This window comes from Bufo bufo, chromosome 2 (genome assembly GCF_905171765.1).
Source record: "Bufo bufo chromosome 2, aBufBuf1.1, whole genome shotgun sequence".
Taxonomy (NCBI): domain Eukaryota; kingdom Metazoa; phylum Chordata; class Amphibia; order Anura; family Bufonidae; genus Bufo; species Bufo bufo.
In genome coordinates this window covers 38700795-38718019 of record NC_053390.1, presented here as the reverse complement: position 1 = coordinate 38718019, position 17225 = coordinate 38700795, and the positions used below count along the sequence as shown (strand labels likewise).

At 47.0% G+C, this 17225-nt stretch overlaps 1 protein-coding gene across 1 annotated transcript in view; it reads left to right on the top strand.

Moving 5' to 3' along the window:
• The window catches only part of EGFLAM (EGF like, fibronectin type III and laminin G domains), a 129256-nt gene that overhangs the window by 94920 nt on the left and 17111 nt on the right, over positions 1-17225 (top strand). The window contains exons 13-16 of the mRNA XM_040420956.1: positions 3489-3678; positions 3764-3889; positions 14748-14991; positions 16076-16187. Coding sequence (XP_040276890.1) covers positions 3489-3678; positions 3764-3889; positions 14748-14991; positions 16076-16187 — 672 coding nt within the window. The remainder of the gene's footprint in view (positions 1-3488; positions 3679-3763; positions 3890-14747; positions 14992-16075; positions 16188-17225) is intronic.

Sequence of the window (17225 nt, the reverse complement as noted above, 5' to 3'; positions counted from 1 at the left end):
GGAGACATCCCATTGAAGAACACTCCAGCGAGCAAAATGGCTGATAACAGGGAACAACAGAGCAGAGCTGTATGATTGCAGTTCTACCTTGTTTTAGGATTTTTATTACTATAGGAACAAGTAGCAAGACTTGCAATAGAAAGTAAGTGAACCCTTTGAAATGAGCTGACCATTGAAGTCAATGGGGCTGAGCTGCAATATCAACCACTGTCACTATAGGATAAACGGCGCTGTGCTTGAAAAGCTGCTCGGAGCCTGTATCACTCACCAATGCTCAGGTGAGCGCAGCAGCTCCCTAAAACAGCTGATTGGTGATGGTGCCAGGACTCAGACCCTCGCCAATGTGATAATGATGACCTATCCTAAGGATAGGTCATCGTTATTTTTACCTGGATAACCTCTCTAAGGTCAGGATTTTGCCATTTCAAAATGCAAGTCTTTTTCAACCATTCTTTAGCTGATTTACTTCTGTGCTTTGGGTCATTGCATTACATTATCACCCAATGTTTCTTAAACTTGAGACCATGTATGCTGTCTGCATTTTCCTTTAAAATAGTTTCATGCACCCTTAAATTTATTATTTCCTTGATCATCACAAGGCGTCCAGGCACTATGACAGGAAAGCAGATCCAAACCTTTTTGCTTCCTCCATCAGCCCCACACCATTTTGCTGCCTCAACCAGTCCCAAACCATGATTCCCATGTTTCAGCCCCAAACCCATAATGTCCCTTCTACCATCTCCAAACCATGATAGCCCCAAATTGTGATGCTCCCTCCACCAACCCAAACCATGATGCTCCGTCCACCAGCCCCAAATGATGATTCACCCTCCACCAACCCCAAACCAGAATGCCCCTTCTACCAGCCCCAAACCATTATGGATCTCCACCAACCCAAAACCAGGATTCTCCCTCCACCAACCCCAAACCAGGATGCCCTTTCTACCAGCCCCAAACCATGATTCCTCTCCATCAGCCCCAAAACATGATGCTCCCTCCACCAATCCCAAACCAAGATGCCCCTTCTACCAGCCCCAAACCATGATGCCTCTCCATTATTCCCAAACCATGATGCTCCCTCCACCAACCCCAAACCAGGATGCCCCTTCTACCAGACCCAAACCATGATGGCTCTCCCCCAGCCGCAAACCATGATTCTCCCTCCTCCAACCCCAAACCAGGATGCCCCTTCTACCAGCCCCAAACCATGATCCCTCTCCGCCAGCCCCAAACCATGATGCTTCCTCCACCAACCCCAAACCATGATGTTCCATCTACCAGCTCCAAACTATGAAAGCTCATCCACCAGTCCCAAACCATGATGTCCTCTTCATCATTCCCAAACCAGGATGTCCCACTCGACTAGGTTCAAACTATGATGCCCCCCCCACCAGCCCCAAATCATGATCCTCCCCAAACCATGGTACCCCTTCTAACAGCCCCAAACCATAATGATACCTCTGCCAGCCCCACACCATGATGCCCTCTCCATCATGCTTCACAGTTGATTCCCACTAACCAATCTTTCTTGAGAACAGATTGGTCAGTAACCAGGCTTTGTGTGCCTTCATTTAATGTGTAAAGCACTGTGAAACTCACACTTCTAATCTCATATCCTTAATTGAAACACCTTTTGCCAATTAGCTTTTGTAGAACTTATTAACTCAGAGGTTCACTTACAAACCGGATTCCAAAAAAGTTGGGACACTAAACAAATTGTGAATAAAAACTGAATGCAATCATGTGGAGATGGCAAATGTCAATATTTTATTTGTAATAGAACGTAGATGACAGATCAAACGTTTAATCCGAGTAAATGTATCATTTTAAAGGAAAAATACGTTGATTTAAATTTTCACGGTGTCAACAAATCCCCAAAAAGTTGGGACAAGTAGCAATAAGAGGCTGGAAAAAGTAAATTTGAGCATAACGAAGAGCTGGAAGACCAATTAACACTAATTAGGTCAATTGGCAACATGATTGGGTATAAAAAGAGCTTCTCAGAGTGGCAGTGTCTCTCAGAAGCCAAGATGGGTAGAGGATCACTAATTCCCACAATGTTGCGCAGAAAGATAGTGGAGCAATATCAGAAAGGTGTTACCCAGCGAAAAATTGCAAAGACTTTGCATCTATCATCATCAACTGTGCATAACATCATCCGAAGATTCAGAGAATCTGGAACAATCTCTGTGCGTAAGGGTCAAGGCCGTAAAACCATACTGGATGCCCGTGATCTCCGGGCCCTTAAACGACACTGCACCACAAACAGGAATGCTACTGTAAAGGAAATCACAGAATGGGCTCAGGAATACTTCCAGAAACCATTGTCAGTGAACACAATCCACCGTGCCATCCATCGTTGCCAGCTGAAACTCTACAGTGCAAAGAAGAAGCCATTTCTAAGCAAGATCCACAAGCTCAGGCGTTTTCACTGGGCCAGGGATCATTTAAAATGGAGTGTGGCAAAATGGAAGACTGTTCTGTGGTCAGACGAGTCACGATTCGAAGTTCTTTTTGGAAATCTGGGACGCCATGTCATCCAGACCAAAGAGGACAAGGACAACCCAAGTTGTTATCAATGCTCAGTTCAGAAGCCTGCATCTCTGATGGTATGGGGTTGCATGAGTGCGTGTGGCATGGGCAGCTTGCATGTCTGGAAAGGCACCATCAATGCAGAAAAAATATATTCAAGTTCTAGAACAACATATGGTCCCATCCAGACGTCATCTCTTTCAGGGAAGACCCTGCATTTTTCAACAAGATAATGCCAGACCACATTCTGCATCAATCACAACATCATGGCTGCGTAGGAGAAGGATCCGGGTACTGAAATGGCCAGTCTGCAGTCCAGATCTTTCACCTATAGAGAACATTTGGCGCATCATAAAGAGGAAGGTGCAACAAAGAAGGCCCAAGACGATTGAACAGTTAGAGGCCTGTATGAGACAAGAATGGGAGAGCATTCCTATTTCTAAACTTGAGAAACTGGTCTCCTCGGTCCCCAGACGTCTGTTGAGTGTTGTAAGAAGAAGGGGAGATGCCACACAGTGGTGAAAATGGCCTTGTCCCAACTTTTTGGGGATTTGTTGACACCATGAAATTCTGATTCAACATATTTTTACCTTAAAATGGTACATTTTCTCAGTCTAAACTTTTGTTCCGTGATTTATGTTCTATTCTGAATAAAATATTAGAAGTTGGCACCTCCACATCATTGCATTCAGTTTTTATTCACGATTTGTATAGTGTCCCAACTTTTTGGGAATCCGGTTTGTACTTTATCTCCAATCACTGTGGATGAAATGCATGACTGGTATTGACTGGTTGTGTTATTAGTTTAGTTACATTGTGTTTTAGAAAACAATGCAGAAATGCAGGTAGTTCTGAGGGGTTGACTTACTTTTATTTCCAGCTGTAGATGAATAGATAACATGGTAAGATGTTCTTAAAGCACTGAACATATATCTGTTTGCACTCCCCTTCACCAGGGTCAGTACAGTAAGATCACCTTCCGAACCCCCTTCTATCTGGGCGGTGCACCAAGTATCTACTGGCTGGTAAAATCAGCGGGAACCAACCGGGGCTTTAAAGGCTGCGTCCAGTCTCTGTCTGTGAATGGCAGGAATATTGACATGAGGCAGTGGCCCCTGGGAAGGGCTCTAAGTGGATCGGATGTAGGTGAGTGATTATCATGTATATAGCATTCTTCAGGAATTATACTCGGCTCCTGTTCAGCTATAACCTGCTCATCCATTGTACGCAGGTGACTGCAGCATCAGGGTCTGTGACGAGGCTTCCTGCATTAATGGCGGCACCTGCACCTCCAAGTCAGCGGATTCCTACATGTGTCTGTGTCCTATTGGATTTCAGGGACGTCACTGTGAGGAAGGTGAGCCTGACAGCTACATGTCTCCAAATGTGAAGATGTTAAGAATCATTTAGAAATCCCACAAGTTGACCATGATCGTCAACTGTCCTGGAATGTCCAAGGTCTCTCAAAAGTTGGGGAGACCTCCTAGATTGCAAGAAGAGTCAGGAAATCTCCTAGGCACCTTGTCCGGAATAATACTCACCCAATTCCTGCAGTCTTCTTCACTCCCAGCTGAAGGGAACAGCCTGACTCCGGGGGTTGGTGTGAAGATATCGTATGTGACAGTGCCAGGGTGTGAAGGGGACTACAAGCTGCAGGAACCAGGGTCTGGTCTGGCGTCTGTATTAGCTGCAGTAGGTCTAAATTAGTATTTATTCAGAGGATATGCTGTAGGATCTGCATTAATTTAGGGGGTCTGGGGTTTATATTCAATTAGGATATGTTCTTGAGTCTCTATTCGTTTAGGGGCTTTACTCTGGGGTCTGTATTAGTTTAGGGGCTTTGGTCTGGACTATATACACTACTGACAAAAAGTTAGGGATATTTGGCTTTCGTGTGAAATTTATGAAAAACTTAAAAAGTTCCTGCTCCAGTATCATTATATCATGAATGTAGGGCATTTAAGTAGAAGCAGCAATGGGGATTTCCTCGTCTCAAACAACTTATTGAAACAAAAACCAACACCAGTGCTGGGTATACCGCCACATATATGTCAGTGTCTCAATAACTTGTCATGTGAACTTGAGCATCAATTACAGCTTGACAGCGAAGTCTCATGCTTTTCACAAGTCGCCTTATTGTCTGTTGAGGCATGGCATCCCACTCTTCTTGAAGGGAGGCCCTCAGGTCATTGAGGCTCTGGGGTACAGAGTTACGAGCCTCTACACGGCGACTGAGCTGATCCCATAGGTTTACAATGGGATTCAGGTCTGGAGAAAGTGCAGCCCACTCCATTTGAGGTACCCCAGTCTCTAGCAGCCGTTCCCTAATGATTGGACCTCGATGAGCTGGAGCATTGTCCTCCATGAAGATGACATTAGGCCTGTGTTGTTCATGCTGAGGCACAATGACTGGATTAATGATGTTATTCAAGTAGTATGGGCTTGTCACTGGACCATTCACAAAGTGTAGGACAGTTCTGTATTCACTAGACACATGCCCATACTGTAACACCACCACCACCAAAGGCTGATGCATAGCCAGGGCCGGTTCTAGGTGAAATGGGGCCCTGGGGCGAAAAACAATAAGGGCCCCCTCACCCACACACATGACACTTGCTGATTTTAACATCCCCCCATCACTACAGAAATACAGCGCCCCATACCTCTTAGATCCAGTGACGTCTCCTTTTATGTAGATGTTCTCTGTCCTCGTCTTCTCCTTTCAGACCAGACCACCATTTTGTCGCCATTTTCCATCTCTGCAGTTTGACAACAACAAAAAAATCTTAGTTTACTACTTTTCTATCATCATCCCATCTTCTGCACAAATCATCCTACTACCCCCAATACTGTGCCACTGTGCTCCCCAATACTATACTGCAGAAATACTAGTACCACACAGAGCCCCCCATATAAAATACCCCTTCTTTGTGGCCTCAGTAGAAGCCCCCATAGTGCCCCATAATAATGTGTCAGTAACAAGTGCCTCTCCATGCCCCCCCCCCCATGTGCCAGTAACAAGTGCCTCTCCATGCACCCCATGTGCCAGTATCAAGTGCCAAACCCCCCCATGTGCCAGTATGAAGTGCCAAACTCCCCCATATGCCAGTATCAAGTGCCAACCCTACATGTGCCAGTATCAAGTGCCAACCCCCCATGTGCCAGTATCAAGTGCCAAACCCCTCCCCCATGTGCCAGTATCAAGTGCCAAACATCCCACCCCCATGGGCCAGTATCAAGGGCCAACCCCCCCATGTGCGGTATCAAGTGCCAACCCCCCTCATGTGCCAGTATCAAGTGCTAACCCCCCCACTCCCATGTGCCAGTATCAAGTGCCTCCCGCTCCCCCCATGTGGCAGTAACAGATAGTCCAGTATTAAAAAACAAACAAAAAAAAAACACTTATTCTTACCTCCATCACACAGCGATGCGATGCAGGCCTCTTCCGGCCTGTGTCCCGCGCTGTACAGCTCACGCGGCGCAATGATGTCAACGCGCCGCTGCATCGGCCTCTGATAGGCTGCGGGCCTTGTGCCGGCAGCCTATCAGAGGAACAGGGAAGGGAGACTCCTCTCCCTCCCCTGCCCCACAGCACAGCCATCTGTATCAATATCCTGAAGACGGCGATACAGATGACTATGGAGATGAACGCTTCCACAATGGAAGCGTTCATCTCCCTGTGACCTGCTGTTAGTTGCGGGCCGGCGCCGGTGTCGGATGGTGGGCTTTGGGGCCCCTAAAGACTCGGGGGCCTGGGGGCAATTGCCCCCCTTGCCTATATGCAAGCGCCGACCCTGTGCATAGCGCTATGCTGGATGTCTCCAACATCATTGGCGGCTATTATTTCTGCTCAGCGTGAATGGACTTTCATCAGTGAACAGCACTGAGACCCACTGGTTCCTGGTCCAGCGTAGATGCTCCCTGGCCCCTCCAAGACGATGACCTTGCAGGTTGTCTAGCAAGTAGAGATGTCCCGAACTATTCGCCGGCGAACAGTTCCCGGCAAACATCGCTTGTTTGCGTTCGCCGCGGCGGGCGAACATATGCGATGTTCGGTCCACCCATATACGTCATCATTGAGCAAACTTTGACCCTGTACCTCAGTCAGCAGACACATTCCAGCCAATCAGCATACCCTCCCACCTCCTCTAAAAAAGCAAGGACAGCATCCATCTTAGATTCATTCTGAAGCTGCAGTGTTAGTGAGAGCAGGGAGAGTGCTGCTGCTGCTGCTGAATTAATAGGGAAAGCGTTAGCTAGGCCAGTGTTCTGTGTCCACTCCAGTCCTCAAAGACTCATCTGCTGTAAGGACAGCGTCCTGACAGCACCCCAAAAAGCCCTTTTTAGGGCTGGTACATCAGTCTGCTTTTTTATACTGTATATATTGCAGTTGCCTGCCCGTGTGTGAGAGGCTGCAGGCTCAGTCACAGACTGTACTGTGTGCACACCACTCATATAGGGTGGCACAGCACCTTGCTGTTAAAAAATTAATTTAATTTTTTCCTCTGTAATATAATTGCAGTTGCCTGCCAGTGAGTGTCAGGCCCACAGACTGTACTGTGCCCACTGCCCACCACTCATATATGGTGACACAGTACCTTGCACTCATAGTACCACTAATCTAAAAAAAAATGACTGGCAGAGGCAGGCCACCCCGCAGGGGCCGTCGTGGTCGTGGTGCTGTTATTTCCTTTGGCCCTAGAATAATGCCCAGTGTTCAGAGGCCACGTACCCTGAACTCGAAAAGTTCTGAGGACATAGTTGACTGGCTAACACAGGACACCCAATCTTCTACAGCTTCCGTTCGGAACCTTGACGCACCATCCTCCTCCAGCTCAGCTTCGGGTACCTCTCAAGTTAACACTCGCCCGCCTGCCGCCACCACCAACACTAGCACCACAGCCGCTTTACTTGATCTGTCAGAGGAGTTATTTACACATCAGTTGGAAGGAATTAGTGATGCGCAACCATTATTGCCAGAGGATGCAGATAACAGGGATATGTCTCAGTCAGGCAGCATTACACACACGGACGTACAGTGTGATGATGATGATGATGTTGTACCCGTTGCTGCTTCCTTTGCTGAGTTGTCAGATACAAGTGAAGCGGTTGATGATGACGATGTGTCCGTGGATGTCACGTGGGTGCCCGCTCGAAGAGAAGAAGAACAGGGGGAAAGTTCAGATGGGGAGACAGAGAGGAGGAGGAGACGAGTTGGAAGCAGGGGGAGGTCGTCGCAAGGAGCTAGTGGCACAGTCAGACAGCATGCATCGGCACCCGGGGTCAGCCGGACAGCACGCCAATCAACGCATGCTGTTGCCACCACCAGAATGCCGTCATTGCAAAGCTCAGAAGTGTGTCATTTTTTTTGTGTGTCTGCCTCTGATAACAGCGATGCCATTTGCAACCTGTGCCAAAAGAAACTGAGTCGTGGGAAGTCCAACACCCACCTAGGTACAACTGCGTTGCGAAGGCACATGATCTCACATCACAAACGCCTATGCGATCAACACATGAGTACAAGCAGCACACAAACTCAAAGCCGCCATCCTCCTCCTGGTCCAGCATCTTCAGCCACGTCAACCACTGCTGTCCTCCTTGCCCCCTCTCAACCACCCGCCACTCCGCCTCTCACCTTCAGCAGTTCCTGCTCATCTGCCCACAGTCAGGTGTCTGTCAAGGACATGTTTGAGCGTAAGAAGCCAATGTCACAAAGTCACCCCCTTGCCCAGTGTCTGACAGCTGGCTTGTCGGAACTCTTAGCCCGCCAGCTTTTACCATACAAGGTGGTGGAGTCTGAGGCCTTCAAAATTTTTTTAGCTATTCGGACACCGCAGTGGAAGGTACCCGGCCGAATTTTTTTTTCACAAAAGGCAATCCCCAACCTGTACTCTATTGTGGAAAAGGAAGTCATGGCATGTCTGGCACACAGTGTTAGGGCAAGGGTCCATCTGACCACTGATACCTGGTCTGCAAAGCACGGTCAGGGCAGGTACTGTATATCACCTACACTGCTCATTGGGTAAACCTGCTGACGGCTGCCAAGCATGGATTGCGTGGCTCTGCAGCGGAGTTGGTGACACTGCCCGACTTGTAGGCAGGATTGCTGCCACCTCCTCTACTCCTCCTACTCCATCCTCTTCCCTAACCTCCTCGGCTGAGTCCTCTTCTGCTGCTGCGTCTTGCTCCACATCAACTGCACCCCCAGCTCCCCAGGGGCTATTCCACATCCCGGATACGACAGTGTCACGCCGTCTTGGGGTTGACTTGCCTGAAAGCAGAGGGTCACACCGGACCAGCACTCCTGTCCGCCCTGAACGCACAGGTGGATCAGTGGCTGACCCTGCACCAACTGGAGATCGGCAAAGTGGTGTGTGACAATGGAAGCAATTTGTTGGCGGCATTGAATTTTGGCAAGTTGACACATGTGCCGTGCATGGCACATGTGTTGAATCTGATCGTACAACGCTTTGTGTATAAGTACCCAGGCTTACAGGACGTCCTCAAGCAGGACAGGAAGGTGTGTGGCCATTTCAGGCGTTCCTACACGGCCATGGCGCACTTTTCCGATATTCAGCGGCGAAACAACATGCCAGTGAGGCGCTTGATTTGCGACAGCCCGACACGTTGGAATTCAAAACTCCTAATGTTCGGGGGTGCTAGGACAGCCTCTGCGGAGCTGGGTATTTTTTTGCCACATTACTGGACACTCATGCGCAATGCCTGTAGGCTCATGCGTCCTTTTGAGGAGGTGACAAACCTAATCAGCGACCTCATCCCATTTGTTTTCTTCCTGGAGCGTGCCCTGCGAAGAGTGCTGGATCAGGCCGTGGATGAGCGTGAAGAGGAAGAGGAAAAGTTGTGGTCACCATCACCACCAGAAACAGCCTTATCAGCATCACTTGCTGGACCTGCGGCAACGCTGGAAGAGGAGTCTAAGGAAGAGGAGTCAGAGGAGGAATGTGGCTTTGAGGAGGAGGAAGACCAACCACAGCAGGCATCCCAGGGTGCTCGTTGTCACCTATCTGGGACCCGTGGTGTTGTACGTGGCTGGGGGAGATCAGTGAGGACGAGGAACGGAACATGAGTAGCTCGGCATCCAACCTTGTGCAAATGGGGTCTTTCATGCTGTCATGCCTGTTGAGGGACCCTCGTATAAAAAGGCTGAAGGAGAGCGACCTGTACTGGGTGGCCACGCTACTAGACCCCCGGTATAAGCAAAAAGTGCCTGAAATGTTACCGAATTACCGGAAGTCGGAAAGGATGCAGCAGTTCCAAAACAAGTTAAAAAGTATGCTTTACACAGCGTATAAGGGTGATGTCACAGCACAACGGGAATCTAACAGGGGAAGAGGTGAAAGTATTCCTCCTCCTACCACGACCACGCCGGCAAGGACAGGACGCTTTACAGACGTGTTGTTGATGGAGGACATGCAGAGCTTTTTAAGTCTTACGCATCGCCACAGCCCTTCGGGGTCCACCGTCAGAGAACGACTCAACCGACAGGTAGCAGCCTACCTCGCCTTAACTGCAGATATCGACACTCTGAGGAGCGATGAACCCCTTGACTACTGGGTGTGCAGCCTTGACCTGTGGCCTGAGCTATCCCAATTTGCGATAGAACTTCTGGCCTGCCCCGCTTCAAGTGTCCTGTCAGAAAGGACCTTCAGTGCAGCAGGAGGTATTGTCACTGAGAAGAGAAGTCGCCTAGGTCAAAAAAGTCTAGATTACCTCACCTTTATTAAGATGAATGAGGGATGGATGCCGAAGGGACTGACAGTGGGGGATGCATTTGACTAAAAAAGGCCTGATGAGAAGCCTTGGGCTAAAAATGGTCCCCACGCTGCTGTATTTAATCTCTGCATGCCGGATGACTTGCGTGACTTCTCCGCCACCAACTAGGGTTCAAGCCGCAATATTTTAGTGCACTTTCTGCCTGGAAAACATCAGGTATTGTTGCGGCTGCAACAATACCAGATTTTTCAGGCATGTGTACATGCCTAATTTTTCTGGCCTCTGGTGCTGCACTGTGGCTGCAAAAACAAAACAAAAAAAAGGCACATACATGTGTCAATTCCCCTTCGTGATCGTTACCTTGTTGTGGTGAAGGGGCTTGCGTATCACAATGAAGCGATCACCTCTATGAGTGTGTTGGCAATGGCAATGTTGGCACACCCCAGATGATAAGGTCGTTGCTTCATTGTGAACAGACCAAAAGCGATCGGCTGGATAATTTTGCATAGAAAAAACATTAATTTTCTTTGTGATCATCTAAGGCAGGGATGCCCAACCTGTGGCCCTCCAGCTGTTGCAAAACTACAACTCCCATCATGCCCAGACAGCCTATAGCTATCAGCCTACAACAGGGCATGATGGGAGTTGTAGTTTTACAACATCTGGAGGGCCGCAGGTTGAGCATCCCTGATCTAAGGTGATCATTAAAGCCTACTAGGCCAACAATGGGCCCACACTGCAGAATCATTGTTTTCTGGGTCACTTAACTGTCACTGAACTACCTCAGCACGACCATAGGCTTTGAAAAACCGCCATCGCCTGCAATCTCCCGAACGTGCGCACGAGCACAGTCATCACTACACCAAGATTGACGCATAGAGGAATAAAATTTATGTCATGAGTGTGTCAACTATTGACGACAACTCTTTGTGGTTGTTTGCGGTGCGTTAAACGGGGAGTTTGGTCTGTCAGAGTTTGGTCTGTCACTGTGAAGCGGGCGTAACCCTTACACTACCTGATCGATACAACATCATACCTGATCGTATACACACACTGGATGTTTTAAAGCACGTTATTCCAAACAATTTAGGAATGTTAGGTGATTTATGCCCTTTATGGATTCAAACCCGACTCTGCGTCAACTACGTAATTTTCCATGGGAGTTTTGCCATGGATCCCCCACAGTCCAGGTGTTAGTCCCCTTGAAACAACTTTTCCATCACTATTGTGGCAGGCAAGAGTCCCTGTGGGTTTTAAAATTCGCCTGCCTATTGAAGTCTATGGCGGTTTGCCCGTTCGCAAACATTTGCGTAAATTTGCGTTCGCTGCTCGCGAACGGAAAATTTTATGTTCGCGACATCTCTACTAGCAAGCAGACCACGCTGATGTAAACGGTTTCGAATGGTCTGACGTGACACTTGGGTGCCTCTCACCTCCCATAAATGTGCCTGGAGTTGTGTGGCATTCATCATCCGGTTCCGCAGGGCATTGTTAATAATGAAGCCATCATCAGTGTGGGATGTGGCCAAAGGACGTCCACTTCTCTGCCTTTCTGTGACTCTTTTAGTCTCTCTGTATCTCTGATACAACCTCCTGATGACACTCTAAGCTCCGTAGCTACTGTACTTCCATCGGAGAACATCCTGCTTGAAGCCTCACAATAGCAAGGTACTGTTAATCAATTGTTAGGTGTCGTCTTGGTCTCATGATGTCAAAATGTGAACAGCATGATGAGGAGGACTGTTTAAATGCCAATTCTAAATGAACCAGGAAATTTATTGGGCTATTCATGGATCAAACACCTGTGAATTTTGCCGTTAAGCTCCTTGTTAGAGAAAAACAAGTTGTGCAAAAAGTAATGAAACATTGAACAGTTAGACATGTGCATTCAGAAGTTTAGAGAAGGTCACATTAAGTTCACCTGTAAAGGTTAGAGGGCATTTTAGGTTCATCCAGAAATTTCATCCACAAGCCAAATATCCCTAACTTTGTGTGACTAGCGTATTAGTTTGGGGCATTAATTTAGATGCTTTGGTGTAGGGTCTGTATTATTTTAGGGGTCTGGTGTGTGGACAGTAGGGTATGTATTAGTTTAGGGGCTCTAGTGTAGGGTCTTCATTAGTAAAGGGGGTCTGGTCTGAGGTCTTTGTTTTTTATTGAATCACTTTCACTTGCATTCATCAGAGACATGATAGATACCACATAAACGGAGATCTATCAGTGTTTTGGTCCCCCTGGGTCTGGTTTGGGGTCCTTATTTGTTTACACCTGTAGTGATCTATTTAGGGGTCCGGGTCTGTTCTGGTGACTGTATACATTTTGGGGACTGTATGTATTTTGGGTTTTGGTCTGGGGACTGCAGGTCGATTAGTGTCTGTATTTATTTTGGGGCCGGATCTGGGGTCTGTATTTTTCTTGGCGTATATGGCTACATTCACATATGCATTTTGCATTCTGGTTCTGGGATCCAGCAGAGATTCTCGAAACCGGAGCAAAGCGCTTCAGTTTCATTTAATACATCCGTTCTGTTCGGATGCGGTTGTATTAATTCGAAACTGAACAAACCGGATCCGGCACTAAAAATAAAGTCAATGGTGCCGGATCCATTTTCTTTGGATCTGAAAAAAAAAAAAACAGATCCAGCACTATTGACTTACATTGTTTTTAATGCCAGATCCAGTTTGTTCAGTTTCGCAGACCGGACACAAAATTGTCGCTTTCAGTGGTTTTGTGTCCAGCCTAAAAAACGGAAACATCCTGATCTGGTTTGTTCTGTTTTGTCTCCACTGACAATGAATGGGGACAAAATTGAAGTGTTTTGTCCCCTTTTGAGATCCTCTGCCAGATCTCAAAACCGGAATGTAAAACACATATGTCATCTAGTCCTGGGTCTGTATTGATTTTTGGGTTTTGTCAGGGTCTATATTTATTTGGGGGGGTTTATTGTTTACGAGTGCGTTGACTGTAGTTATTTTGAGATGTTATGAAGGAGGGTCATATGAATGGTTGATATCCCTTAGGTTAGGTGCATGTCCTATTGTGGTGGGGAGGGCACATGTTGAAAAATGGTGCACGTGCCACATACTACATCACCTCTCGGACTTTTGCTGATGCCAGTGGGACTTTGCTCATGACATCAGTGACTCCTCAGAGAGGTGGGGCTGCCCTGTGCAACATTTCTACTTGCCAGCGACACTCACTACACAAAAGCTCGGGAAGGTTGGGATGTGGTCATTGCCCCCGACCATGAGCCTTTCTATGAGCCCTTCTGTTAGTTAACATTAAGGGCCAAGGCAAGTGCAATTCTTGACCCCAGGGCGCCGATGAAATGCAATGGATTCCAATAAATACCAGTGGATTACAATGGACCCTGCCTATATCCCAAAATATAATCACTAACTCAGCTCTGCTGCACCAGATAACCGAGGTTCCCAGCAGCCGTGATCCTGTAATCATCTAGGAAAAGATTATAAAGATGATGATTGTCTAAAAGTTATGTAATCTGAAGTTTACATGAAGTGGTGTAAGGCAATATTCTACCACTAGGCGGTGCTGTAGTCCGGCTGAATGAAGTCCTGGTCATCTATCTATCTCAGGATCACTGGCTGAAGCCCATTTTGTAGGGACTTCATCAATCTAAATGAATTTCATTTTTAAAGTATTACAACTTTCTAATAGACTTTGTTTTAATTTTTTCCTTACATCAAGATCTGTGCTTGCCGTCAGTGACCAATATTACTCTAACTTCCATTCAGAGGCAGTAAACCTGTCCATAGCTAGTCCTGCTAGTTGTATCCAGTCTAGTCATTGCTCTGTGAGCTAAACAGCTTGGACTCCAAACTGATACATTGTAACAAACTAGCAGCAAGGCTTGTGCAGCTGCTGCTGATGGGCTTTGCTCACAAAGCATTGTCTAGACTGGATACAACTGTGCTAGTTTGTTACAATGTATCAGTCTGGAGTCCAGGCTGTTTAGCTCACAGAGCATTGTCTAGACTGGATACAACTGTACTAGTTTGTTACAATGTATCAGTCTGGAGTCCAGGCTGTTTAGCTCACAGAGCATTGTCTAGACTGGATACAACTGTGCTAGTTTGTTACAATGTATCAGTCTGGAGTCCAGGCTGTTTAGCTCACAGAGCATTGTCTAGACTGGATACAACTGTGCTAGTTTGTTACAATGTATCAGTCTGGAGTCCGGGCTGTTTAGCTCACAGAGCATTGTCTAGACTGGATACAACTCTGCTAGTTTGTTACAATGTATCAGTCTGGAGTCCGGGCTGTTTAGCTCACAGAGCATTGTCTAGACTGGATACAATTGCATCAGATCAGTCCCATTCACTTCAGTGGAGCTAAGCTGCAATACCAGATACCACCACGTGGACAGGTGTGGCACTGTTGCCAAAGGACGTTTTCTAATCCTGCCTGACCCCTTTGGGCCAATGGACTTCACTCATATATGTTTTGTCCCTCTGTTGCAGCTTTCGTCCTGGCTATCCCCCAATTCAATGAGTCCGCCCGTTCCTTCGTTGTGACAAGATGGCCATTTGAGCCGCACCATTACCTCTCCTTCATGGAGTTTGATATGACGTTCCGCCCAGATGCAGAAGACGGAACCATCCTCTACAGCTACGACAGTGACAGCAAAGACTTTGTATCGATCACCATGGTCAGCGGCTACGTGGTCTTCAGGTTTGACTGCGGCTCGGGAACAGCGATGATACGGTGAGGGGGTTACGCTTTTGTATGATGATTCGATAGACCAAAAAGAAGTCTGTGCGGCGCAGGGAAGGAAGTCTACTGTATAGCTGGCAGCACTGTCTGAGACTTCTAATGTACATAGGAAAAAAAGTGAAATGGTCGCACTGCAATCTAAAGATATCGATCATTCCTTCCTTCATTATCAGAACCGTCCACCTATTCACCGATTAAAACCTGGATGCCCTCTGCTGCCCCTGGAGGATGGATTTGTGTACTGCACCTGTTCACACTCATCCAGTTAGTAATCTAGCTGCCCTCTGCTGACCCTGGAGGACGGATATGTGTACTGCACCTGTTCACACTCATCCAGTGCTTGCAGACCCAGTCTAATGAATGAAACAGATTTTCAGTCGCAGAATTTTCTGCCACAAAATCTTCCACGTGTGAAGGAACCCTTAAGCATCTTGTTGGCCTCTGCTGCCCCTAGAGGAAAAATGTGTAAACTGCACCTGTCTGTCACCATAAAAATGCAGTGTAATCTGCAGGCTGGATGTCATAGAGCAGGAGGAGCTGAGCAGACTGATATATAGTTTTATGGGAAAAGATTCAGTAAAATTTTTAATTTCTACATTCAAATTCCTGCTAATTCTGGGCAATGAAGTCCAGGAGGCGGTCCTATCAATGATTGACAGCTACCTCTATATGCACAGTCATAGGGGGAAGGCTGTCAGTCACTGAGAGGACCGCCCCCTGGACTTCAAAGCCCAGAATGAGCAGGAATTTAAATGTATAAATAAAAAATGTTATTGAATTTTTTCCCACAAAACTATACATCAATCTGCTCAGCTCCTCCTGCTTTATAACATGCTGCCTGCAGCTCAGACACCATGTTCAATGTGACTGGTTCCCTTTAAAAATCTGGCTGTCCTCTGCTGCGCCAAGAGGACAGATGTGTGTACTGCATCTGTTCACTCTTATCCAGTTAAAAAATATTGATGCCCTCTGCTGCCCCTAGAGGCCAGAAGTGTGTACTGCGCCTATTCTATGGAATTCTGTAATGTGGGAAATCTTTCTGTAAATTGACTTGCACTTCCTTTTTGACTTTCAGAAGTGAGAAGCCGGTAAGTCGTGGTCAGTGGCATGAACTGCGAGTCTCCCGAACAGCTAGGAATGGCCTCTTACAGGTGGACAACCAGAAGCAAGTGGAGGGAATGTCGGAGGTTTGTTCTGATGAATTCAGTTTTCAGGTTTTATAGAAATGAAGTTTCATCTCTGTATAAATGAGAAGATCTACAACTTCCAATAGACTTGCTGTCAGTGAATGAGGGCACTCTTGTTTCCATTCAGAGGCAGTTATCCTGTCCATAGCTGGTCCTGATCTCATGGTGGTATCCCGTATAGATCAGTATTTCTCATCCTTCACAAGCCAAGTGCTCCGAGTGACGAATTTCCACCCCGTGGCCCCCAAGGAAGCATTTGGAGCCTCCGTCGGCAGTTCTTTCAGATTTTATGGGGAGAATAGTGAAGCATGCAGCCCTGCTGTTCTGTGAGGGGCCCCGTTATGTGTCACTGGGGTCCATGGGGAGTGCGGTGGGGGGCAATGTGGTGTCCATCATGTTATGGATCTGCACTTCATCCTGGTCACCATTCTTAAGTGGGAAACTCTCTGATACATAATGACCCCCTTCAGCAGACCCCTAAATACCTATAAAGACTCCAGGCCAGTCTGCTTTTATACAGACCCCATTGTATAAAGAGACCCCTATGTATGCAGACTGACCCCAAACAAGATCCCCCTATAAACAGGTCCTCTCTATATACAGACCCCTTAAGTATTCAGATTCCCAATTTGTACAGTACAGACCAAAAGTTTGGACACACCTTCTCATTCAAAGAGTTTTCTTTATTTTCATAACTATGAAAATTGTAGATTCACACTGAAGGCATCAAAACTATGAATTAACACATGTGGAATTATATACATAACAAACAAGTGTGAAACAACAGAAAATATGTCATATTCTAGGTTCTTGAAAGTAGCCACCTTTTGCTTTGATTACTGCTTTGCACACTCTTGGCATTCTCTTGATGAGCTTCAAGAGGTAGTCCCCTGAAATGGTTTTCACTTCACAGGTGTGCCCTGTCAGGTTTAATAAGTGGAATTTCTTGCCTTATAAATGGGGTTGGGACCATCAGTTGCGTTGAGGAGAAGTCAGGTGGATACACAGCTGATAGTCCTACTGAATAGACTGTTAGAA